Source organism: Eumetopias jubatus, unplaced genomic scaffold (genome assembly GCF_037043125.1).
Source record: "Eumetopias jubatus isolate StellerSeaLion01/CBP00866 unplaced genomic scaffold, mEumJub1_p1.0 scaffold_1, whole genome shotgun sequence".
Classification (NCBI taxonomy): Eukaryota; Metazoa; Chordata; class Mammalia; order Carnivora; family Otariidae; genus Eumetopias; species Eumetopias jubatus.
In genome coordinates this window covers 193,312,593-193,339,225 of record NW_028274807.1, presented here as the reverse complement: position 1 = coordinate 193,339,225, position 26,633 = coordinate 193,312,593, and the positions used below count along the sequence as shown (strand labels likewise).

The 26,633-nt window shown below is 44.2% G+C and overlaps 1 protein-coding gene across 3 annotated transcripts in view; it reads right to left on the bottom strand.

Annotated features, from left to right (window-relative positions):
- Positions 1-26,633, bottom strand: part of ARHGEF3 (Rho guanine nucleotide exchange factor 3) — a 309,795-nt gene that overhangs the window by 55,895 nt on the left and 227,267 nt on the right. The window contains exon 1 of one of the 3 annotated variants that reach the window (XM_028110364.2): positions 15,057-15,302. The exons of the other annotated variants lie outside the window; for them this stretch is intronic. Within the exon in view, the coding sequence (XP_027966165.1) occupies positions 15,057-15,152 (96 nt within the window). The 5' untranslated portion in view covers positions 15,153-15,302. Of the gene's footprint in view, positions 1-15,056; positions 15,303-26,633 lie in introns of those variants that run through there. 3 annotated transcript variants of the gene reach the window in all.

Genomic DNA, 26,633 nt, shown 5'->3' with positions numbered 1-26,633 from the left:
GATAAAATATGAGCCAACCTACCTGGCCAGAGCACAATGCCCTATGACCTCAGACCGACAATATAACCTCCATGGGCTTGGTCTCCTCCCCTGTGAAGTGGGGGTGACTCTCCTACCCCCTCACAGAGTTGTTGGGAGGATGACATGAGATCATGTGTACAATGTGCTTGGTACAAGCCTGCCCCATAAGTTGCCTCCTGTAAATATCAGATTATTGCCCTTATTTCTAATGCCCAAGGAGAGGTGTGGTCTCTCCCCAAGCCTGCTCTCTTGCCCTCATCCATTTCCTGCAGCACTAGATTTTGCCCCGGGCATCCTAAGGATGAAGCTTGAACTCCATGTCACCTGCCACACCATAATCTCACCAATGACATGCTCCTGCCACTAGGCCTCAGGTTATGAGACCACATATTTTGATTCCACATTCCTGCCTTGCCTTTCTTCCTGCAGCTTTATCATCTGTTTAGTCAAGCTCTGGCTGGATAGAGCAAAACTGGGGGTGGTTTGGCAGGATCCAAGGCTATATCGGAGGACAGGAAAATGTCAGCCATGAAATCCCAAGATAAGAACCTGAGTTGGGGGCGCCTGGGTGGCTCAGTTGGTTGGGCAACTGCCTTCGGCTCGGGTCATGATCCTGGAGTCCCGGGATCGAGTCCCACATCAGGCTCCCTGCTCAGCAGGGAGTCTGCTTCTCCCTCTGACCCTCTTCCCTCTCGTGCTCTCTATCTCTCATTCTCTCTCTCTCAAATAAATAAATAAATAAATAATCTTTAAAAAAAAAAAAAAAGAACCTGAGTTGGGGAAGGGAATCCAAGTGGGTCTTGAGGTCTTCATCAAAACCCTCCTACCTAACCCAACATCGCTAAATTATGGGCTAGAAGAGCTGGTCTCCAATCTTGCCAGATCCCAGTACTATCTGGTATTAGGCATTGATAGGAACTCTGGGCATTCAACCCATGTCAGATGAGCAAGGTGGAATTTCTCCCCCAAATAACAAGCTACCTTGGGCTTCCAGAAAGGACCATACAGACCCACTGGCATGTCTTTTCTCTTTTTCATCCACCTATTGTCCTTTGAAGCTCAGCATTAGCTTTGTTTCCCAGAAACCGGAAAAAAAGGTACAAAAAAAAAAAAGATGCTCAGATCTTAATCTCAATGTCCCAAAGGAAGGACAGACTGTTCCTGCTGAATATGGGATAATCAAACATGTCTCAGGCAAGCAAAGCTGACAACCAGGTCTGCCATCTGATTGAAGACTAAGCTGGGACCAGGGAACCCACATACACCTGCTGGGTAAAACCTACAGGGATATCTGACCAAGGGCACGGTGTCAGCAGGATGAGAACATGGACCCCCTTCTCTTGTGGCCCAGTCAGCTCCTGTTTTTGACAAGAACAATATCTGAGCAGATGAGACTTGCAGAAATGTGGCCTCCAGAGAGAATCATAAACTACATTTGCCACACTCTCTGGTTACCCCCCCAGCTGTCCCTCCTAGCACAATTTATCCCTTCAAATCACTGGGTTCACGTGCATCCTCAACAGTACATGCCTCCAGTCAGAACCAGGGAACACTGCACCTGGGGGTTTTAGAACAGTCTCTCTCAACTGAGAACAGAATACACTGAAATCTGATTATTCAAAATGGAAAAAGCTACCAGTGGCACAGCCATAAGGGATTGACTGAATTGGGGAATAAAATAAAATAAATTTTAAACTTTCCTGTTTGCAGCTCTCTGCTGACACTTACCATCCACTGAGCAATGGTATGTAGAAAAATAAGGTACAAAGCATGCTGTTCAGGAAGCTGTGAGGTAGGTAATCTATAATGGATTCATATGGCCTTTCTGTTGGCCCACACACCCCCACTGAGCACATGGATAGCCTCAAAATGTTATCCCCTGGGAGATGTGTGTGTGTGCGTGCGCCTGTGCGTGCATGCGTGTGTACGTGTGTGTACCGTACACACACACAGAACACAAGACTAACTTTACTTGAGACAGTTTTCATTCTGTAGCACATTTTTAATGACAGGAATAAAGAAATGCCCACTAACAATGGATTTTTCCAAAGACTCATAACAAACACTGGCTCTCAGTGCTATGCATTGGCAACCTTGAAACACAGTGATTATGTGTTATTTCTAACTCTGAGCAATTAATATGCAACCAGATGTATCATTATCTACAGCGTATTAAAATTCAGAAGCCTGCAGATTTGAAAAAGAGTGTACCATGCATGACAAAGGAGGCAGAAGCCTCAGAGACCTGCTCTGCTCCCCACGTCACTTGCAGCTTATTTCAATTACAAAGTCACAAGAGAGAAAATGAATAGACAATGCAGTTGACTTAAAAGAAATGAAGTAGATACAAACCTGTGATTTGACTGTTTGGTTTCGTAAAGAATGTTGGTTTAGCCATTGGAGATTCAGTGGTAAGGGATGCCAGTAAGAGTTTCCAGAAAAGACAAAGGCAGTTTTGTGGTAAAAGAAAAATGTTATTTTTCGTGGCAGAAAGGGGCGAAGTTCCGATGAGTCTTCAGCTCAGGCCATCTACAGATGGGAGGGTTCCTTTGGAAGACCACGTGGGGTCTAACCTGACAAGATTTCCCTAGAGAAGTTTCCCTAAGGACACCTAAGGGATGGAGGGAAAGTCTCACTGGCCAGGTGCTCGCTCCTCTGCCCCACCATTTAGGAGTGAGGGTCTGGGACTGCTCCTGAATTTATAAAGCAGGGCTGCACGGAGAGGTGTCAGGGGCCACAAACCCTGCAAAGCCTCCAGAATTGTTATTAAATTACATGCTGCCAGGTTCCCTACCTACTCACAGATTCTGGCAATTTTTTAGAAGCAGAAGTCGTCCCACACCTGACCCAGGTGTGACTCATCCCTTCTGTCAAATAGAGAAGGAAGTGCTAGACAATGGGAGACCCCTAGGAGGGGAGGAGAAGGTACCAAGAGCCATGGAGTCACCCCATGCCAGGTGTTGGCTCACACACACTCATCTATACGATATAGCAACCCCATCACCTCATTTAATAAAAGAGGAAGCGGGTGTTCAGAGAAGTAATGTGACTTGCCCCAAGTCATACCCAGTAAGAGCTGAAATTCAAATTCAAATCTACCTCACTTGAAAGGCTTTCCTGCCACCCCCACACCAGCTTCCCGGGATACACAACTTCCTCTTATAACATAATAGCAACAAGACTGACAATGACTTCATGCCAGGCTGTGCCAAAGCGCTCTCTACGCACGATTTCCTTGATTTCTCTTAAGTTAGTACTATTAATATACCCATTTCACAAAACAGGCGACTGAGGCTCAGAGGGTTTAAGAACCTTTCCTAAGGTTACACAGCCAGTGGCAGAGCCAGGACTGAGCCCAAGGCAGCTCCTCAGCAAGATCGGTGATCTGAACCACAGCCTGCTCCTTTCCTAAGCCCTATGGGAAATAAAAGAGGGTAGAGGCAGGACAATGGAGACTGAGGCAGGAAGCTGAAAATTTGAAGCTGTTCATTCCACATTCAAGCCCTGTCACTCTGGAATCAGCAGCCCCTCCTGTCTTCCTCCCTTCCCCCCCCCCCCCAGCATCTTAGAGCGTCCAGCCAGGCTCAGGTGCCCTGCTCATGTGCCCCCAGTGGGCAGTGTCTCTGTTAAGGCACAACTGGGGAATGGTGTGTACGCATCCAGCATCAGGGGGCTCACTGGATGACCACCTCCCAGTACTGCCCCCCTCGCAGTCTGTCAAAATCCCCAGCGAGATTGCCTGCTTCCCCATCCCTCCCTCCCTGATTGACAATCACTGTCTGTTTGTTAGGGTTCTGAATGACTCGGTCCAACTCAAGTACAAGTTCCTTGAGGACAGAAAGCATGCCTTTCTCTTTTATACTCAAGAGAAACTGTTAGGTAGAGTCTGGTCTCAATAAATATTTACTGACAATCAAAGAGCATTGGGGGTCATTTTTAGTTGTTTGGCTCTTCACCAAGTTGTAGCCATCATGCTATGGAATTTCCCCACATTTCTAACAAAGGATCTATTTATAATTAAAGCACACTGCTAATGAATAGGGCAGGAAGAACTCTCAAAGCAACCTAAACCTCCTCACCTGAACTGGGTCTGTCCCTGCGGCTGGAGCTTGGTTAAGATTCCCAGATGATGTGTGTCAGATGGGAGCCAGCCTTAGGGATGGATGACAGGCTCTTCATCTCCCATGACCAGGGTGCCTCTCTACCCTGAGCTCACACCCCACTCCCTGCTTGAAAGTCATTCTGGGAACATTAGAAAACCATACTAGGTTTTTTTTTCATCCTGCCTGGCAGGAATGAACGTGAATCTTGCCAGTGTGCTTGGAACATCTTTTGTTTTTTAAAAAAATAATGGCCAGTGCCAACTCGAATCCCTGGGAAATTGGGTGGGTATTTCCTACAAAGGAAAGAGTGACCTCCCAGCAGACCCCTTGATAGAGATGATCAGCCACAGCTTCCACTCAGCTGATGTACACTGAAAATAGATGATGCTGTTGTTGCTAATGATCTGCGGAACACTTGCTCTGTGGAATCCCTTTGTAAGCTCATTCGTTTTCACAGGTCCCTTGGAAATTCTCATTTAGAGATAAGGAAACGGAGGCTTTAGAGGATGAATCACTGTCCAAGGTCTTCTGGCTCCAGATGGCCAACTTGGGATTCAGACTTGGCTCAGTCTACCCCTCAAATCCAAGTTCCTAACCACCACACTCGGGGTCTGCCCCAAATTAAAATGCAATCTTGCCCAATCCTTCCCTCAGGGTGAAGGGGAAAGGAAAGAGGATGTGTTAAATGATTTCAGCTGGAACTTGGGAACTTTGAAGCTTTGAAAAGAAAAAAAAGATTTTTGTTCTTAGAAGAGAAATCCAATTTTTTTTTTTAATTTGCTAACATCTAGTCCAGGATAATTTTCTATGACATATTAAAGCCCATCTTTATCTGTTTAAAAATATTAATATCTGAAATCTGGGTCCTATGTTCGAAGTCCAGATTTAAGGTTTAGTCTGTAAGCAGCTGTATCCAAACTTGGGAACCTATTGCCGCAGAGCTTTGGCCATAGAAAAACCCTCAGAACACACGAAATGCTGTTTCCAAACTCTCGCTACCATTGCTGACAATTTTTTTTTGCCAATGTATATACCACCTGAACTATTACATAGTCAATGTTTCCTTAAATTACTCACCTTTTACTTAAGTAGCCATATGATAGAAACAAACACTGCATCTGCCATAAATAGAAACTGACTTGAAAATATGAACCCTATTGTTAAGTTCTTACTAGATGCTCCCGCCTGTCTGAAGCTTCTAAGCCTGAGGCCTGAGCTTTGTTAAAAAGGGGGGACTAGCAAGTGACAGAAAGGTGTTCAAGACATACTAGCTCCAAACTCAGCTCCAAACTAAGATTTTCGCCTCGGCATGATCAGAAGGGTTGGGGGAGCAGAAGGACAGGCAGAGAACTGAAAAGAGAAAGTGATTCAAAATGATTGGGTGTCTTATCTCTGGATGCCCTTGTCCCTGGTTATCATTCAGGCTACTACAAATGGTACGAATCCCACCTTCTTGGAAAAAAGTGATCTGAGCCAGTCTTCTCATTCCAGAAATAAAGACTCTGAGGTCCCTTGAGCCTCCTTGGGTCCTGTCCCCAGCTAGTAGGGAGGCTCTTGGAAGAACCAGCTTAGAAACAAATGCTGCCGAAGAAATTCAGATTTAAGCATTTTAAGAGTCGTCCAAAGCAAGTCCCCATTCCTTGATGCTGAGCCAGAACAAAGCTCACTCTCCTCGGCCCTTAGAGAGTGGACGTACAGCATTCAGAAACTAACAAGAGAAAACCAGGCCGGTCTTCAGATGCGCTCTCTTTCAAAGCTGTGCAATTTAAGTCACCATCAAACAGCTGAGGCGGAAGGTGACTTCTCACCATGTGTCTGTGGCTAACACTTAAGTTACCATCAATTTCTGTCCTCTTGTAGGAAACAAGTCTGTTTCCTTCGCAGTGGTTTCAGACCCCCTTGGCAAGACCACACCCCTGAAGCACCCAAGGAAAACACCAACCAGCAAAGAGAATGGCTGAAGGTGTGTGAGAACGAACAAGACCCCAAAACCTAACAGGATACTGATGAGCCGTGCGCACCCTTCCCCAACCTGTGCGAAGTCAAACATAAGAAGAGTCTTCACCAGTGACCTTTAATTATCTTCTCTGTATTTGCCTGGGGTCCTTCTTGACATGCCTGCGTCATTTGGGGATTATGAAATGTTAGCATTTCAATGTAAGATAAGACACTTGAGAGGGACGCTTGCACTGGCCTTGTGCTGGGGCCAGAGAGCACACAGAGGAAAGACTTAATCACTTGTCCCCCTGAGGTATCAGGCCTGTAGCTCCTTCTTTTTCCACCCACTGGCTGCTTCCCTATTCCCTTCTGAGGCTTCTTCCTCCAGGAAGACTTCAACCTTCCAAATCTGACAATGGTGGCACCGGCTGAACATTTAACTTTATATATTTTTTTCAAGGTCCTGACATAGGCTCTCGGTTTTATTTCACTCAGGTTGCCAACTTCTCGTGGTATCCACGGAAACCGTCCCCTCCGGGGAAATGCTCTATTTCTCCTTACCCTTTAATTATCGCTTCTGCTGCAAACATTAGATCTGCAGAGCCCAGGAAGACATCATTTTAAGGGATGTCATCTACATGTACAGAAGTTTCTGTCTATCCATTTTTTGTGGGCTTCTTGTTTAATAGTGATCACACATCAACTATAAAGCAGGCTTTGCACTTGAATCTGGTGTGCAGGCCACGGGATGGGCCCACCAGTCCACTGGCTCTCAGGTGAGATCTCTGCATGCAGTAAGTTTAATGGGGTTCACTTTGAACACCCCCAAAATAGCGCTGCTTACCAACTTCACTCAGGAACATGACTGGGTTAAGCCAACACTGTGGTGTGCCAAGAGGTCAAGGCTGGGCAAGGAGGGCCCGACGTTTCGGCCCTGCCTCCTAATCTCTCTGAATCTCTGTTTCTTCGGTTGACAAACAAAGAGGACAGTCCTTGCCTTGCTCAGCGTCCTCAACCAGTGCAAGGTTCAAAGGAGATCATACATGTGAAAACACCTGCCTGCTATTTGAACACAGGGCGACACTGCTGTGAATTTAGGGAGCTTGGTGAGAGAGGGACAGGGGATGCTGATAGAAACATCCCTTTCCTGACTTCCCTACATCCCATGTGCTTGCGTAGACACTTAAATGGATTATATCATGTGTGTAATTATGCTCAACTTTTTTCCTTTTTATTTTTTACAAGAACAGTAAGGCATTTCTGTTGGCTAGTGTGTAATGGCTCAAATGATGCCACTGACCCCTGTAGCAGAGGCCATGGTACATGGGGTCATCCCCTCACTATAGGTCAGAGAGGTTGTTGGCTTTTCTGTCTGTTATAAACAAACAGGAAAGGATGCTAACCTGAAATGAGACAACCGGACTTCAAGCTTCAGCTCTGCCATGCTCAGTGGTGTAATCCTGGGAAAATTACTGAATTTCTCTGATTCTTAGTATCCTCACCTTTAAAATGGGGATAATTATACTCAGGTGAGGAAAAGAATATAAAAATGCTTTGAAGCTTATAAAATGCACAAGCATGCAAAATGATCATTCTTGCAAATAATATCATTATGAACAACTCTGGACACATGGCATTATTCCCCCTGAGAGCTGGAATACCGGGTCCAGAGATTTGAACCTTTTTTTGTGTTTTAATATACACTGAAGAGTACTCTCCTTCCCCACAGATGCATGTTATTTCCCTGCAACATCCCCAGGACTGGGTTCTATCATGTCTTTAAGATATTTGTGATGTCAAGTAGGTATGAAACAGCACCTATTATTATTTACCATTTCATTTCTATAATTTCTACTAGAGTGAGCATTTAAATAATGTTTACTTTCACAGTTCCTTCTGTGTAAACTACCTATTAGTGTCTTTTTGCTCACTTATCAATGGACACCTTGGAAGGTCCTTTTGCATCTGTATAAATTACTTATATGACAAAGATTAATTTTCAGTCGGTCATCTCTAATTCAAAAGTCTTGTTCAATATATGAGTCTACTTTTCTTGCCTAAGGAAGCACATTAAACATAAAAGACACCTTGTTTGTTGATATAGCATTATACAGTGTGTCTGTGGGCTGATCAATACTCAAGATTTCCAAGCACACTGAGGATGCCCAGTGGAAACAAGCAAGGAAGAGAAAGAGATTGGACAGTATGTCCCATTTGGAAAACTGAGAGGAACCAGGACATCTAGCCAAGAGAAACAAGCACCTGGGGGAAGTGTGTGTGTGTGTGTGTGTGTGTGTGTGTGTGTGTGTGCGCGCGCACGCACGCATGCACACACACATACACATGCATGTGTGTGTGCAGAGTGGGAATAGATGGGGAGAGAGAGCAGTTTTCAAATATTTAGGGAGATAACACATGAGAAAGTATTACTGTATAATTATTCAGTTGTAGAGAGCAATGTTACAATTAAGAGAGGATTCTTTCATGATCCACACTGAACAAAGACAGAATGTACAGACTCAGAAGGTAATGAGCTCTCTGTCTCTGGAGATGTTTAAGCAGAGATCGAATGGATCCAGCAGCGGGTTAGCACTGGGCTCCATCCATATCCTTAACAGGCCTTTCCTACTCTAAGGTTCTCAAATGCATGACCCTGGGTCATTTCCTGGAGGCTAGTTTTGTTTGTTTGTTTCATAAATCCCCGGGAAAAAAAAGCTTGTTTTGCTACTCCTTGCCTCCTCATCTTAAGAGCCAGAGGAGGAAAGAAAAAAAAAATATCCAGGGAATTTACCGTTAAGATTTCTGGTTCTGCTCCAATTAATTGAAGTTTAGTAATAATCAGGGCCGCCTTCTCACAAAAGAACACAATGGCTCAAACACAGAAGGTCCAGACACAAGTGTTTCTAGACTTAAAAAGAACCACTCCTTTCCCAGCCAGTAGAAGGTTCAGAAGCCTTTCTTGATTAACGTGTGACATAGCCTCTTCTAAGCTAATAACGGGTGTCAATTCATAAAAAATGGAAGGCATTAGAAACCACTGGCCTTCATTCTTGACAGTCCATGAGTCAATACAAAAATAAATGGCAATGCAATCACAGCAATTTCCTCATTTCATGTGTGACCTGTACACATTACCAACACTGACAAATTATGGAAGGCAACTGCACACATACATCACAAATGAAGTAGCCCTTCTAGATATACACATGCCATTAATAACAATTACATGTGCACAGGGCTTTGCAAAATTAGGATATGATCAGTAATTTATTTTCATTCAGTTGTTATGAAAACAGTGGCACCAGTCCAGGATTTTACAGGCAATTGCAAAGTGTCTTGAGAAAATGACACAATTTGCAAGTATCCAGATGGAAGTCAGGGCCTTCCAGTTATTGGTTTAGGTGGAAGTCTGGTGGTTAATGTAGATAAGCAAAATGACTAATTGCAGAACTAACGGTGTCACCTCCACAGAGCTGAGCATGCGGAATTCTGCCAAAGACCAGCTCTTTGGTGTTGAGAAACACAGAATGGAAGTTACCAAAACCCTCCCAAATGGAGGCTTGCAATTCCCATTCCTTTGGGTTGTAGCCATTCTATGAAGTGGCCTGGCAGAAACACTGAGTAATGGTGGGGTCTCCCATCCAGACACTCAGGAAAAAGTAGGCTTTTGACTTCAAGGTTATTTGCTCCAGCAGGCGCATTCATCTTTCATGTGTTCTGTGGTGAGAAGACCAGTGATTTAGTCATTTAGATGCAATGCGATGTGGTTGGCAAAGTATAGACCGCAGGGTCGGAGGGGGTGTGAATCTTGGCTCCTCCACCTAGTAGCTCAGCCATCCTAGAAAGGCTACCGCCCAGCTCTGAGCCTCAGAGCCTCAGAGCTCAATCATCAGTTGCTTCTTCTATAAAAAGGAACAAGTACACCAACCTCATAGGATTGTTGTGGGGATAAAGAGCGGACCTACAGTAAGGGGCCCCTAATGCCCTGCTGGGCACAAAACAGCACTCAGAAAATTTAGGATAGTGATCATTAATTAAAACTGTGTGGGAAATCTTTTCAAGATTCAGAAGTCTTGATGATGATGATGATGATACTTATTGAACACTTATTATGTGCCAAGCACTGGACTAAGCACTGTACGTGAGACATCTCATTGGCCCTCACTATGACCCTAGCAGGTAGAACGCTCATCATCCCCATTTTACCACTGAGGAAAACAGGGCTTAGAGAGGCAGAGCAGCTTGTGGAGGTGTAGCTAGGACAGAGTAGCTAAGCAGGTAGTGGAGATGACATTAGGGCTCAGTCCAGAGTTGATACCCTAAACATCCTCAAATGTACATGTGTAAAGTCAACATGTTTTCCTTTAATAGACCTATTCCTAGTTCAGGTACATCCTATCCTGGAGGCCCAAGACCCCGCAAGATCCCATGTGAACAAGCCTCAGAATCATGGGCTGGATGACCATAACCAGATCCTATCAGCAAGCGATGGCCTTTGCCTATGTAACTCCATGTTGCTCCCTTCCCAGCAAGACAAGAAGTCAAATGATTCATGGACTCTACTTATTTGGTCACTTGAAGAAATACCAGGATTCAACTGCAATAACTCCTCAGAACTATTTCCATGCAGTTAGTTGTATATACTTTCAGTTCAACATTATATGATATAGATTCCAAGAAATGTATAAATTACTGGAAACTATTTGACTCCTTTAGCTCTCCAGCTGACATGCAAGGAGTATAGCCCCAGATGCATACAATTTTCAAGTCCACATGTGGACTTACTGGGGCACAAATTATGGCAGGGGCACAGGGTTCACCTTACCCTTTAAAGCTGAAGCTTTAAAAGTACTTCCCCAGTTACATAAAGTACTCATGATTATATATTTAAAAGAAAATATTTTAAAGCATTTTACACATCTGTTAAGTTTTCATTCCGCTCCCTTTTTCTTCACAGAGGTAAACACACTTATGTGCCACAAAGTATGCTGGTATGAAATGTTGGACTAAATCCATTAGGAAACCTGGCACTGGATCTTGGTTCAGCTACTGATTTTCTTCGTGGCTTTCTGCAAGTCACCTCCCCTCAGTGTGTTTATTCATAAAGTAAGGAGAAAAGTATGTGCTTTCTGTTAACCCTACAACATGGTTATGGTCTCAAGTGAGACACTAGATGTGGCACTTCAAAAGGAATAGAACTCTGTCATTTCTAGGTACATGTCATCCCAAGGGCCACACAAGGCTCCTGGAGGAGTCAAAATCAGAACACACACTTTTGAGAGACAAAGGCAATGATTACAAATACTGCTCACTAAATCTGGCCTAACTCTAACCAACATCTGGGATAGTGAACCTTAAAACCAAAAATGAGCTGTCCTTCAAATTGTCAGATCTATTCTTAGAAAGAAAATAATGGAAACATCTCTTTGTATTTTCATTAAAAATGAAATGGACCCCAAACTCTTAAAATCTTCTTACGAGACTCCAGCATCCTTAGTCAACATATCCACTCATTTGAGCTTTCTTTTTTTTTTTTTTTACGATTTTATTGATTGATTGATTGGGTGTGAAGAGGGTGTGGGAGAGACAGAGAGAGAATCCCAAGCAGACTCCACGCTGAGTGCAGAGCCAGATGCGGGGCTCGATCTAATGATCCTGAGATCATGACCTGAGCTGAAATCAAGAGTCGGATAGTTAACCGACTGAGCCACCCAGGCGCCCCAGAGCCTTCTTTCTTTAAAAGTGAACCTCCCCGTGTGGAAATAGTGACTTTTAACTTACAATCAGCGTGATTCATTAAGCGCTAACAGCTTTCCTTCTAGTAACTTGATCAGGTGTTCAGAGCAGTTAACATGCCTGGAAGGACCAGTCCTTCCTGCCATGGAAATAAGCAAAACATAAATTAAGTGAAGCTACATCAGTGATCAGAAGAAGCAAGCTTAACCATGCTCACGTGATACCATGCTTTTCTGTGAAAGTCGAGAGCCATGGACTAAAATGAACTAAGCTCCTTGGATTTCATAGTTAATGATCAGAGGTAGAAGAATCTAGCTGGTTTTGGTTAAACACTTGCAACCCAACTCCTACATCTATGCCATAAAGAAATACCAGATTAGGAAGCAGTATTATATTAATATCATAATCCATGTAGAATACTATCAGTGTTTAAAATAAATATTTTAAAGAAAGTAATTTTTAAATATAAATATATCACCTTTTTTCTTTCACTGGAAATTATCACTGAAATTAAGAAAATTACAAAGCACTTAAATCCCAAGTAGAACTTTAGTTACAATTTGCATTTAAGAGAATGTTTGTTGTTGCACATTTTTCACTCAAGTGTATGGTATTAAATGCACATCACTACACACCAACCCCTTCTCCACAAGCCTTTCCTTAAGTGGCTTTCCCCAGCACGCCTGCTGCAACCATGCTAGAAGGCACTTGCCCATGCAGTGCTCCTCCCCATAGCAAATTCCTAAGGAAAAGCCATTATATGTCTAAAGGGCACAGGTGCTTTGCTGCAACTGCCTTTGAAGGTCAAAAAGTACTTTGGATAAGCCAGTCCTTCTCTTTATAACCCACCTTCTTTTTGGAAAAAAAAATCATCAATCTTAAAAAATTACTTTCATAGGAATTAACAGTCAGTGCCTAATTTATAAACATGTATATAATCATGTTTTTCAAAAGGCCTACCAGGGTATGCTGTTCTTTAAACACTTACAAATACTGATGACACCTGCTGGTAGAAAATATATTTTAGTTAATTGCTGATGGAGAAGTAAGGCCTACAAGGGTTGACTGTCTTTTGCATGGACAGGGAAACCAGAAAACTACCCCCTACACTCAACTTCAGTTTCTTTTTCCAACTTCGCCTATTTGTCATTACCAGAAAATGAAGCTAGGAGATGCACTGGACTGGACATCTCTGCCTCAAGATGTATAGAGCATACACGATACTTCCCTGATTTAAAGTGCACACATACACAGAAAACACTCAATGGGGATAACTGAAAAATATTTATCATTTCAAAAATTGTTCCTCCCCCATCCTTACTTCCATACCAGGACATCCCCATAAAAGGAAAACAAGTCACATTTTGTAATTTGGATTTGGCTAACATGAAGAAAATTAATATTTGACATTTGGTGATACATTTCTTTCATCACATTTGTGATATACAGATATATTTCTATTCTAAGTATAATAATAAGAAAAGATCAAGCAGATGAGTTTTACCTAAGCTTTTAACTGAACTACTCAGAAAACATAGGACTAAGGGAAAGCAAGAAGGGACTAGAGTCCAGAGCTATTCTCACTATTCTTTCCTTTGATCCATTTCAATTTATTAATTCAATTTGGTTATGCTTTGCTTCCTTCCAAAGGGAGTTTGAGAGGATACTAGCTTCACTGCTCCTACATTCATTAAATTATGAAGTTCCTACTGAAAAATCATTAGATCCATTCCAAGCCTGCACAACCTGAATTCTATGCTGGTGCTATCTCGTCAAAACTTTAAAAAGAGTCCAAACACCATTAAGACCATTACACTTCCACAGCTGCTGGGAACAAAAACTCTTTGTGAAAATACACAACTGAGCTGGAGTGTGGGGTGGGGGTGGGGGTGAGAAGTTAGTGTGCTCAGCTTACAGAAAGCTGATTACAACTGGAGACTGTTTGGAGTCTTGTCAGCTTGGAGCAGCTCTTGTTAGAGGCAATGAGTCTTTGATGCTGTCCTCCCGAATATACATAATTCAGTGAGCCAAGTGCACACAGCTAAGGAGACCCAAGTGTGGTGGGTGGGTGGAATCCTCAAGACAGCTGCACCAAGGTCGGATGCACATCTGCCTCCAGACTTTCCCCAGTCATGGTTGGACAGACTATCTCTCAGATACACATACGAAGCAGCAGTGATGAGCTGGGTCCTGTGCGTTCCACTATAGCTCGGCCACAGCAAAGCTGTGGTCTAGTGGAAGCAACTATATTCCCTAAGACCCTCAAAAACTGAGAAGGATGCTTTCTCCTCTAGCTGAACCCAACCTTTAAGACCAGTGAGCTCTTTGCCAGAGATATAACACACAGAAGTAAAAGGCAAGGTTAAACACAAGCCAGGAGGGCTCTCTCACATCGCCCTCAAGGCACCAGAAAGTTCCCAGAAAGGGAAATGTTTCCAGTGTTCCAAGACAGTTTCCCACTGCCCCAAGTTTAATTCATTTTCAGGATCCATGTGCAAGACACTCAGATTACTCATTTAGCCCCCAGACCCCCAGCTGAATGACCCCACTGGCCACAGATGACAAAGAGAGGTTCCAGGCCCTATCTTTGCTGCCAAACAGCTGCAAGGTCAAGCCTGACAGGTAAGATGGCCCCCAAAGGCCTCCTCTTGCTCCCCAACCCAGGCAAGAGGAAACCCAAGCTTAAAAGGTAGCTCTTCAATGACATCTGAGCCTAAGGATACAGTAAGAGAATGTCCCTCTGCCAGGTCTAGACACAAGATTGACAGTCTGAGAGCCTTGCAGGATGCAAGAGAGGCCAGGGCAAAGAGGCAGCTGCTCCCTGGCCAAGAGGAAGAGGGCCAGGGACAGGAGAGGAGGCTCATGATGATCCACAGAGAAGGGGCAGAAGGGAGGCAGAGACAGAGAGTGAGACATGGAGGGAGGGGGAGGGAGGGAGGGGGAGAGAGAGAGAGAGAGAGAGAGAGAGAGAGAGAGAGAGAGAGAGAGTGTGTGTGTGTGTGTGTGTGTGTGAGAGAGAGAGAGAGAGAGAGAAATGGGAAGAGGGAGAGGGAGTGAGGGAGAGGGAGAGAGAAAGGGAGGGAGGGAGGGAGAGAGAGGGAGGAACAGGGAAAGGTACAGGGAAGGAGAGAGGATGGGGGGAACACACTGAATGAGAGATGCAAGCACTGAGAAGACTGACACAGCGAGGGAGCCAGTGAGAGATGGAGCGAGACAGAGAGACAAACAGACCCCCAGAGGTCCAGGTGGAGGCCCTACCTCCGCGTCCTTGGCCGGACTGCTGGCCGGGGGTACCTCCAGGCTGCAGTTCGCCCTCTTGACCGTGAGGTAGAAAGGGTAATCCTTGGCCACCATGGTGGCTGCCGGGCCTGCTCTTTGGGATGTCACCGCTGACCCGAAGCGACCACAAAACTCCCTGGCGAAAGGGGGCCCCAGCTCCACGGTGCCGGGCGGCAGCGTCGGTAAGGAGGCTGACAGCCGGCTTCTTGCCTGGCGGGACCGACTCAGCTCTCCGGCCGAAAGCGGGGAGGAGCCTCGGCCGGGCCCGCCCAGCTGGGGGTGGGGCACGGGGGGGTGGGGCGGAGCGCCGGCTCGGCCCCGCCCCGACGCGTCCCCGGAGCGCCCAGGTACCGCCCGGGGCCGCGAGGGGCGAACCTCCCGTGGGACCCTTCTTCTTGCAGGCTGGATGCTCAGGGCCCCGCTCCCAGTGACTCCCTGGCACTCCGCGGGTGGAAGAGGCGGCGGGTAGAACCGAGGTGGGGCGAAGCTGGGCGGTGGGGAGAGGTGGCCCCGCGGAGGAAAAGGGAGCGTTTTAAAAGCCCACGTTAAGAAGAGGCGGTATTCTGCTTTGCCTTCTTTCCAGCCAGCCTCCCCTCACACTTTTTTTTTTTTTAAATGAACGTCACTGGAGTATAATCTATAAACAGTAAGATGTGCCCATTTTAAGTATACAGTTAGTTGAGTGTTGACAAACGTAAACACTCACACGTAACCACTTCTATCATCAGGAAATACATTTCCACCAGTTCCAGAGACTTCCTTTGAGCGCCTTCCTCTGCACGCATTTTTAAATATGAAGAGGCTGGTTAGAGGCAGCCAGCCACTCAGAAGGGCAATCTGACAGGGTCTGTCAAGCTGTGCAGTGTGAGCCGGCTGGCTGTACCAAGTCTTATTGGAGAAATACATTGCAAATGTCTGATAGGCAATTCTAAGATCATTTGCTGCAGCCCAGTCTGGGACAAACAAACCCCAAACTGGAAACAACTGTAATGTTTATCAACAGGGAGTGCTTAAATACATTTTCCTCCTTACAGAACCCCACTCAACAGCGGTCAAAAAGAAGGGGTCTAGGGCTGTGGCATGGAAAGATCTCCAATGCATTAAATTCAATTAAAGAATAATTGCAGAGTAAGCACAGTATCCTACCATTTATGTTGAAAACACAGCTACATAATACCATGTATTTTCTATAGCAACATGTAAGTAAATACCATTGAAAACCATCCAGAATGATGCACACACAGCAAACTTATGAGTCCCTTTGGGGCTAAGGGGAGGCAATCAGTGCCAGAACGTACACCTGGGATTAAAGGATTAAAAGTAGCAAAGGAAACTTTAAATTTACAGCTATTGTTCTTAAAAAATTTTTTTTAAAGATTATTTATTTATTTATTTATTTATTTGACAGAGAAGGAGAGAGAGAGCACACAAGCAGAGGCAGAGGGAGAGGGAGAAGCAGGCTCTCCACTGAGCAGGGAGCCCGATGCGGGACTCGATCCCAGGACCCTGGGATCATGACCTGAGCCGAAGGCAGACGCTTAACGACTGAGCCACCCAGGCGCCCCTTGTTCTTAAAATTTTTACAAGAAAAGTGTATGTGTTACTTGGTAAATTAGAAGTTAATTTTTTAAAATATTAAAATGATCATTGTCTCAAAAGTTATTTTGTGGACTGCACTGTTGAACTTTTCCTCCCTCCTATCAAAGTCATGACCACAGCAGGTGGTGGTCTGGAGAGATGATGTCTTTTGTTTTGACTTCTTAGGTATATAGGAGGTAATGGGAATGGAAATATCTAGACCCTGTTTCAGTATTCTCTGCTTCCAGCTAAGGCCAGAATCCAGTTTCCACTTTCCAGGCAGGAAACATCATGCATGATACATAGCTCTTTCATCCCAGGTACCAAACCCACACCCTGGCACTAAATTCACCTACTTTCGGGCGCCTGGGTGGCTCAGTTGGTTAAGCGACTGCCTTCGGCTCAGGTCATGATCCTGGAGTCCCAGGATCGAGTCCCGCATCGGGCTCCCTGCTCAGCGGGGAGTCTGCTTCTCCCTCTGACCCTCTTCCCTCTCGTGCTCTCTCTCTCTCATTCTCTCTCTCTCTCAAATAAACAAATAAAATCTTAAAAAAAAATAAAATAAATTCACCTACTTTCCTGTCCAGCTAGTCCACAAACTGCCTTCAGAAAAGGGAGAATCTATCTGGCCAGTTTTGCTAACCCTGTTTTTGCCACACATGTAAAGGAAACTTTTGAATTAGTGGGTTCCAGTTGAAATTGAATAAAGCACCTAAGTTTTTTCCCCCTCATATATATATATATTATATATATATATATATATATAATATATATATACACACACACCCTGGAGCACCTGGGTGGCTCAGTTGGTTAAGCATCTGGCTCTTGATTTTGGCTCAGGTCATGATCTCAGGGTCCTGGGATCAAGTCCTGAGTTGGACTCCATGCTCAACAGGGAGTCTGCTTAAGGATTTGCTCTCCCTTTTGCCCCTGCTCCCCTCAAATAAATAAATAAATCTTTATATATATTTTATATGTACACACACACCCTATTTATTTATATATTTATATATATTATATAGAGAGAACATATATATTATACATATACCCTAAAGCAGTGGGAAGGAGGTGATTGAAGAAGATGTTTGGGATGAGAAAGATGCCTCTGGACCATCGATTTTTCCTACTCATAGTCCCAAACACAACTTCATTTTTTTAACCCAAGCTGTGCTGATGGGGAGCTTACATAGATGCTCCCTGTAAGCCTGACCAAGCTTGGTGGGGATATGAAGGGAACCTTATCTCCAAGGGCAGCCAACTAAAGCAGCCCCTGATTAATTCTGCAGCCAAAGGAGGGCCAGGAAAGGCAATGACACACCTCATTCAGGGCTCCCCTGGCTGCCGAGGATATGAGCTGAATCACGTGGACCTGCTCCTCATTCCCTTCTTCCTGCTCTTCTGGCCCCCATAGGCCCACCATCTCAACTAGATGACTCTGGCTAGCAACAGCCCCTTCAGGGACAGGCTTAGATCCCTGGTGGAGCTCACTGGGCCTTATCCTCCAGTTGGGAAGTGTACTTCCAGCACTAGGTGAAGAAAAGAATGACCCTAGCAAACTACAACTGGTCTTCTCACTGAGGGATCCTCAGGGCTGGGCAGGAAGTCTGATGTACCATAAGTCCAGTGTGGTAATAAATAAACCCTATGGAAAAGAGGGGACTTTAACCTCAAGTTTGAGTACAACTATTGTGGAGCAAAGAATAGTCATATTGGTTGATGAGAAGGCTGCCATATCTACTTTCTCTTATAACATTTTTTTTGCCCCTCCCCAAAGGATTTGGAACAATAAAAATCAATCAATACACATGGCACATAACACATGTGCAGGAAACTTCTGTGTTTTCTGCTATACATGCTAACCAGAGGGAGAAAGAGAGAGAGAGAGGGAGAGAGAGACTGCTAATGATGAGTAACCACTTCAACAGTGCTGGGGAAAAAAAAAAGGCATAAGCCCCAAGAAGAGTGTGGAAGGAAAGATGGGAATCTGGAGTTCCCTTGGTGGTCTGATGCTTCTAAGCTTCTCATAGCATGAATGTCTCACCCCCATAAATAGGGTTCTGGTGCTTCAAGATATATTTTTGGTACAATAAGGCCTGTAAACTGAAGCCAGGCAATTTGGGGTATACATAAGCCATGTATGTGGTCCTTGAGACATTTTAGAGGATTTCAAGGTATTTTTGACCCCATGCAATCTCCACCTTGTGCCCTGACTTCAGAACCTCTGCCATGTGTCATGCGCTGCTCCAACATTAACAGATTCAGGGTTTGGATACTCTGCCTGGATTCCAACCAGAGGTGTCTGTGACCAAAGACTTTGTCAGGAAGCAGGCTGCTCTACACGAGGGTTCCCAAGCACACCCCCTGAGGCTGGTGTTACAAGTGAGGGAAGCCAGTCCAATTCTGCAATGCTGCCCAGCTGAGTGGGCCCCAGGAGCCCGGCGTTCCCCATCCTGCCTGTGTGTGTGTTTATGAGCTTAGGAACAACACTGCCCTAACAGTCAGCTTCACTCAAAGCAATGGCACAAAGTGCCTTTCAGAACTTGCCTTCAGCACAACCCGTTATAATCCTATAAAATGCTTCACAGCCAGGCAGTGTTCCTTGCTAGCCAGAAGCCTGGAGACTGGAATAAAGAAGGCTGTTCTGCGTTTCCAGGAACGGTGCCAAGAGCAGGGCCTGTATTCTCGCCTGGGCCGAGCAGGGCTCATTTGTGCTGCTGGTGGAATGGTGGGCCTCCACACACAAGCCCACCACTGGTTATAAGCTCCTTTCAGAAGAGCAGACAGCCAGACATGGCTGAGAGACCATCAATCATCTCCTCAAATCCCACTGCTGTGGCAGTGAGCAGAACAGGCCCAGCATGAGGCTAAAACTTCAGAAGTTGAAGTGGTTGTGGCAATCTTTTCAGCCAACGGGACGGTGCCTTGCTCTGTTACCATTATACTTAACATTAGAGTTAGTGAGTTCTTTTTTTTCTTAAAGGCACATTCATTTGTTCATTCATCTAACCATCCATCCATCCATCCATCCATCCATCCATCCACCCATCAAATATGAAAGAGTGTTTATTACAGAGCAGGTGTTCAATGAGCTACCTTTCTCCCCTTTCTTTTCTACCTATTCCTGCACCTCTATCCCAGGAAGGTGTGTAATACACATCAGCTCAAGAAATATGGTTGACTTTAAAACATGGCCTTTCAACTATAACCTCAGCAGCGAGGTGTGCATTTGCAGAAGGCGCTCAGGTGACAGCAGACAATCCCCTAAAGCCCAGCCTTCAAACACGTGCACCTCCATCTGCTTTCTTGGCGTCTGGAGCTATCCCTTCTACCCCTGCTAATCTCACACAGTCGTGTAGGTACATGTTGCACACACATGTGTACCAACACCTCTCCCCTCCCCTTTCATTTGGGCAACATTTCCAGTTAATGACCAAGCTCCCTCTCCTCTCTGCCACTTCAGTCTTGATGGGAGAGGGGAGTCAAAAGCCTGAAAAAGTTCTGGCAGTGAATTCTGAGAGATCAGGACTGTGGTTTCCTGCCAGATGGGTAAAAATGGCACAACAAAACACTGATAATATCTAAAATCATACCAGTATTACTACTGTCCCCCCTGCCTGGGGTTATGTCCACTGGCTCCCAGCTAGATTTATGAAAATACATCCCTGGATATTCTAAAGCTGAAAGACTTCATTCATGCATTCACTTAAAGATCTCATTTTTTAAAACAAGTTTGAAAAACCAGTTAAGTGATAGAATCTTTGTCTTTCTCCCGGGATCGAGCTAATCCTGTGGATTAGTAGCTATAATGCAAAAATAATCAAGACTTTATGTTTAAAAAAATGAATATTTGTTTTGCGCTGATATACCACAGACAGGTACATTCCCTAGTCTCCAGTTCATTACAGCAGTGATCCTCAACTGGGGGCAATTTTGTGTGTCCCCCCCCCGTGACATTTGGCAATGTCTGGATATATTTTTTATTGTTACTGGGGGAGGGTCCTAGTGGCATCTAATGGATAGAGGCCCAGGATACTGGCAGACATCCTATAAGGCACAGGACAGCTCCCACAGCAAAGAATTAACAGGTTCAAAATGTCAATAATGCTGCTATTGAGGAACCCTGCATTACACAGAGAGGAGAACTAAAATATAGCATCAGAGCCAGGATAATCCATTGGTTTTGACCTCAAGGATATTCTTTCTTCAGACCTTGGCCATTGACTGATGTCAAATGTCAGTCTGGGCATGGTGGGGGAAAGAAAAAAATGCTTCAGTGTGCCAGGCAGCCTCAGAGTTATTGACATGCCTAGAATCTTTCCCTGCTGCCCAAACCCAACCCTTAACAGAATAACAGATTTCACAAAACACAAAAGGACAAGAGAACAAAATGTACAGGAATAAAGGGTGGGGGACAGAAAACTATCTTAAACTCTTCAGATATGAAAATGTACTTCAAAAGGCCAGTGAAAATGAAAGTTTCAACGAAAGGTAATAATTTAAGAAGAAATTGGGGAGGAAGAAGAAATGCTTCAAAGCTTGGTCTTTTCCAGGAAAACCTTTTCCACCCTATTTAATTGTTTTGGGGGCAGAAATTCAAACTCAGTGATGAAATAAAAACCCCAGAGGATTCGATTGACTGTCTTTCTGATACATGGTATTCTGGCCACACTGTGTGTATGCTTGGAAACCTGTCTTAAGATTTTAAGACTCAAGATTTTGCAGTAAGAGTCCTGACTTTCTCCAATTTGAGCTGATTACTATTAGCAGGCTTGTTTTGTTTACAGAATATAAGCCAGCCTTTAGAACACTTTCTGTATACTACTAGAAGGTCTTTGAACTTTATGGATAGCCTGCATTTGTTTGAGAGTATTTCATATCTTTTGACCAAGAATTCAGTAAGTTTGAATAATATTTATTCCCCCCGGACTACAGCTAATCTTATATAGGCTTTCTACCCTAACCATTGCATGGAGGAATTCAAATCTAAAATATGTAAATTCAAGAAGGAAGGGGAGTAAATTGGAGGGGGAGACGAACCATGAGAGACGATGGACTCTGAAAAACAAACTGAGGGTTCTAGAGGGGAGGGGCGTGGGGGGATGGGTTAGCCTGGTGATGGGTATTAAAGAGGGCACGTTCTGCGTGGAGCACTGGGTGTTATGCACAAACAATGAATCATGGAACACTACATTAAAAACTAATGCTGTAATGTATGGTGATTAACATAACAATAAAAATTTAAAGAATAAAAAATAATGCTTCTATGAAAAAAATAAAATAAAATAAATATGTAAATTCTAGCTTTGGATAATAGAAGTGTTTTCTCTTTCATCAACTATAAACTCAGCAATCAAAGTATCATATTTCCTCAAGCCTAAGATGCTGAAGACTGTAATATGTGCTATTATTTTATGTATTACCAAGAAAAAAAATGTTGCCAATTGAATTATAACATGTGATCAGTTATAAGATACATCTCAATTCTAGAAAAATTAAAATGTGGGGGAAATGTGCATTTCAATGATAGCAGTGTTCATATTATCCGGCTGGGATTTGAAAACCTACATATTTATAGAAACGTGACTTCTGGGAATTCAGGGACAATAATTCCAGAGACCATCTATAGTGAAACCAACTGAGAAGCTTATCAAATCCATACCTCTGGACCCCGCTTTGGGTTTGCTGAATTGGACTCTAGGATTTGAATTTTTGATAAACACCCTCAAAGAACATTTGTTTGAGTAGCATGGTGTTGTGAGTTAGAATTATCAGCCAGCCCCAAATGAACCTGCCCACCTCTCCCATTCCAGGAATATTCTGAACCAGTTTCTTGGGCCAGAGGTGCCCAGGGGTAATTAGCCCAATGTTTATAGCATCAAAATCCAGAGTGGGCCTAGAGAGCTGCTTACTTGCTCATCCAGTACTGAGAAACTATATATGCTGGATAGCCCGCTCTGTACATACGGGTGCATCAGGGATACAATGAAAAATATGCAAGTCCACACTCCAAGTAAACTACCAACTAAGCCACCCACCAGGAGACATGTTCTGGCTCTTAGAACTTGATTTGCAATCTGGTATCCAGAGTTTCAATTAAAAACATGCTTATCTTCATAGCCAGGGGACATGACTGCATTTAAGTTTTTAAAAAATTAGCTGTAGCAATAGAGAATGGGAGGAGGGCAGTTGGCTTGAGATGTTTACTTGAAAGAGATCTGGGGCTGGGGGGTGCAGGGCGCAGGGAGGTGAGTGGTGTGTGTAGAAGACCTTAATTAGAGAATGAGTTCAATGAGCAGGAGCAGACTTGGGGACTCCTTGGAAGCACGTGTCTCACTCGTGATGGGAGCAGAAGTCGGTTGGTGCGTGCTAGAGGGCAGCCCATGAGCTAAAAGTGTTCCTCATTGTCATGGGCGTCTGACAACACTACGGAGGGGACAGAGGGTGTAGGTTCACTGGGTGCTTTGGTTAAGTGGGAGGTGAGTTCCGCTCTGTTTGAATTTTTTCCACCCCACATCCAAAACCAAGCTCAGCAACTCAGGTCTCATGGGCTCACTCTTCTGACTGAACCAAACTTGGCAACAGAAAGCTGAACAAAAGCACAGGCTTCTAGTTCACCAACCTTTATGGCTGCATGATCATTTAGTTCTTTGGCATGACAAGAACAACTATCAAATGGCTTCCTACCAAATAATTCCTCTCACTCAAGGCTGTCCTTGATCCCCAGGCTAGGGGAACCCTTGCTTTGCGCAAACCCCCCTCCCCCAGCACTGAAGACCTCTCTTTCCCCAACACCCATCCAGCTTATAATGACTGATTTGAGGTGCCACCACCTCAAAGGCACAGGGACCATATTTATCTCGCTCACCACAGGGGCTCCAGCTCCTTCTATCATGCTGGCATATGGTAGAAGGATCCATATTGGTTAAAACGAACATTAAATCCAAGTGGGACTAATCAAAGAACATGTCATGGAAGAGATGAATCCAGAAAAGAATGTTTGCAGTAAAGGAACACAGCATATTTAAAGTTTCTGTGATGGGGGGCACCTGGGTGGTGGCTCAGTCAGTTAAGTATCTGCCTTTGGCTCAGGTCATGATCCTAGGGTACTGGGATTGAGCCCTGCATCAGGCTCCCTGCTCATTGGGGAGTCTGCTTCTCCCTCTCCCTCTGCTCATGCTCTGTCTGTCTCTTTCTCTCTCAAATAAACAAATAAAATCTTCAAAAAAAATTTTTTTAGTAGACATGGGTAGACATGTTTCTTGCAGAATCCAAAATGCACCAAAACCACTTTGAGAGAAGTGTTCCTGCAGTATAAGGCTATGAGGCCCTTTTGGATATTACTGACAGCTTTCAGTTCCCTCCAGGTTTTATACAGACCTGGCAATTTACACTAATTCCGGAACCAGGTGGACTTGCCAGGGGGACTGAAACTAGTCACAAAGGATATCAAAGAGTCTGCTTTCAGAGATACCTTGTAACATGCTCCTCCATCATTTTCTTGCCCTCCAGAGGCACTTTCTTTCTTTTCCTTCTCTAGGTTTTTGATTCCAGGTTAAACTCCCTATATATTTTTTTTCTTTTCAACTTGCCATGCTCATACCTCATGTTATTTATATTGAAACGTTGTTCTCTTGAGTTGGGCCTCTCATGAGGGGCTGACTTTGAAGGGGGAGGGGAGGTTTTTGCCTGGTGTTTCTGCAGGATTAAACATGGTGCTCATCTGAAGTTCTCAGGCTGATGTGAAAGTACGGACTCAAGGACTTTTTCTCCAAGGAAGCCAGTGGGAGAAGAAGGAACTTTCTCTCCTGGTTGCTCCATCAAGGGAGGGTGCCACCCTCCCCGTCTGAGCATCCTCACCTGGAGTCTTACAAGAGATGATTTGAGAGCTCATTCTAGTTTAGACACAGTACACGGGAAACAAAAATTAATCTGTCAGGGAGTGGGAGGCAGAGGGGGAGGGAGGGAGGGAGGAAGGTAAGAGAGAATTAAAATTGTAAAGCCAACATCACGTGGCTTCCTCCTTGCACTTTAATAACCCAGCACTGTCTGCAGGCTCAGAAAAGCCAAACGCAATGGGTAGGTACAAGGATTGTTCTGGTGCCAGGAAAATGCAATAAGACATAACTTTTACAAGGTAAGCAATGAATAAATGCCCTGCAGGAACAAAACAGATTTTAACATCTCTGAAGTTGGCAGCCAGGTGCCTGAAACATTGGTCCAGTGCATCCAAAATGCACAATAGACAGGACCACATTCTTTAAGATGAGGTCATATTTCAGGGGATGCAATGGCTGGATAGGCTGGCTTTCTATGATTGAGGGAAGGAGGGGAACTTGATCAGTATTTTCTTTGCCACAGTGAGACCCATTTCAATGCCTGTGAGAGATTTTCCACATGCTGGGCAAATTTTCTAGAGTTTTTTAAAGGGAGAACTTTCTGCAGACTACCTTGGCTTCTGAAAGAGGTATCTTTCTCTCTGAGTTGGGAGGGATCTTATTCTGTCCCATGCTATTATCGAGAAGATCTGAAACTACAGCTCTTCTTTTGGATTCTGCTGTTATAAAATGTGGTTTGGGGTGTCTTGTTACACTTTACCCCCAGAAGTGTTAAAGGAAGTGCCTGTCACCAACACTCAAAAATAAAAATGAAAATGATGCTGGCCGGGCTCAAAAACCAAAGGGATCAGCATTTTGCTTCAGTTTCCTGTTCATAAAACTTTATAAAAACAACCCACCCATTAAAGAAAAAAAGCCCATAACAATAGCTCATTATTCTTTTCCTAAACGCTTGCCTCATGCCACTCTGAAATTAGGTGCCATCACGTTTCCTGAGTTATGGGCTCCAAACACCACATCCATTTCCTCCTTTCCTCGCCCCCACCCCACCTGGCATCACTCCTGAATTTAGACACTCAGTTTACAAGCTCAGCAGAGAGAGGCCAGCGCCCTCCCTCCTACCTGTCCAGAGGAGGCCAAGCATCTGTGGAGCCTTCCAAATTAATTTCCATTCCCTAGAGAAACTTTTAAATGAAAGGTGCACAGTTACAAAGTGAAGGAAAAAAAAGATACCTACAGACTGCTTCCAGTAAACTGAAAAATAATTATACACACATTACCTTGTGATGTTAATTTTTGAAGAACAGGAAATTTCCCTTCTACCCTGGCTCTACAGTACAACTTTATGGAATATTGAACACCTCATCCTTCAGTTCCCCATAGAACATAGGAAAATGCAAGCTCTAGAATAAGAAGCCTAGATGCAAGCACCAAGTTTTCCACTTGCTAACTAAATGACTTTGGACAATTTATTTAACCATGCCAAACCTCTGTGTAATCATCTGTAAAATGAGGCTATGAGAGTTTCAAGGCTTTAATGAGATAAAATATCTGAATAGTTTAATAAGATAATGTGTATGTCAGTGTTCTAGGCACAAGGTAAGCATATAATCCATATTGTTATCAACCTTTCCTACTCTCTTTTTTCTTAATGAATTAGAAAGGAAGAGATGGTGGGGGGGGGGGCGCCTGGGTGGCTCAGTTGGTTAAGTGTCTGCCTTCAGCTTAGGTCATGATCTCAGGCTCCCTGCTCAGAAGGGAGTCTGCTTCTCCCTCTCCCCCTGCCCCTTCCCTTGCTTGTGCTCTCTCTCTCTCTAATAAATAGATCAAGAAAAAAATTTTTTAAAGGAAAAGATGGGATTTGGGGATCTTTTCCCCACCCTTCTTGCTTCTAGAGAGGTTACTCATTCTTTCATTTAAATCCATAGATTTCAACTATTGACTTAACCATTGTGCATACATAAAAGCAGTGGCACAGGAAAAAGTGAACTGACCTAAATTTGAAGATGTGGGGTCCAATCCTGGTTCTACCTCTAAATTTGCTGTGTGACCTTGGACAAGTCAACTAAACTCACTAAGGCCCAGTTTCTTGAACTGTAAAATAAGGTGATTTAAACACAGATGCTTACCTTCTGTGATT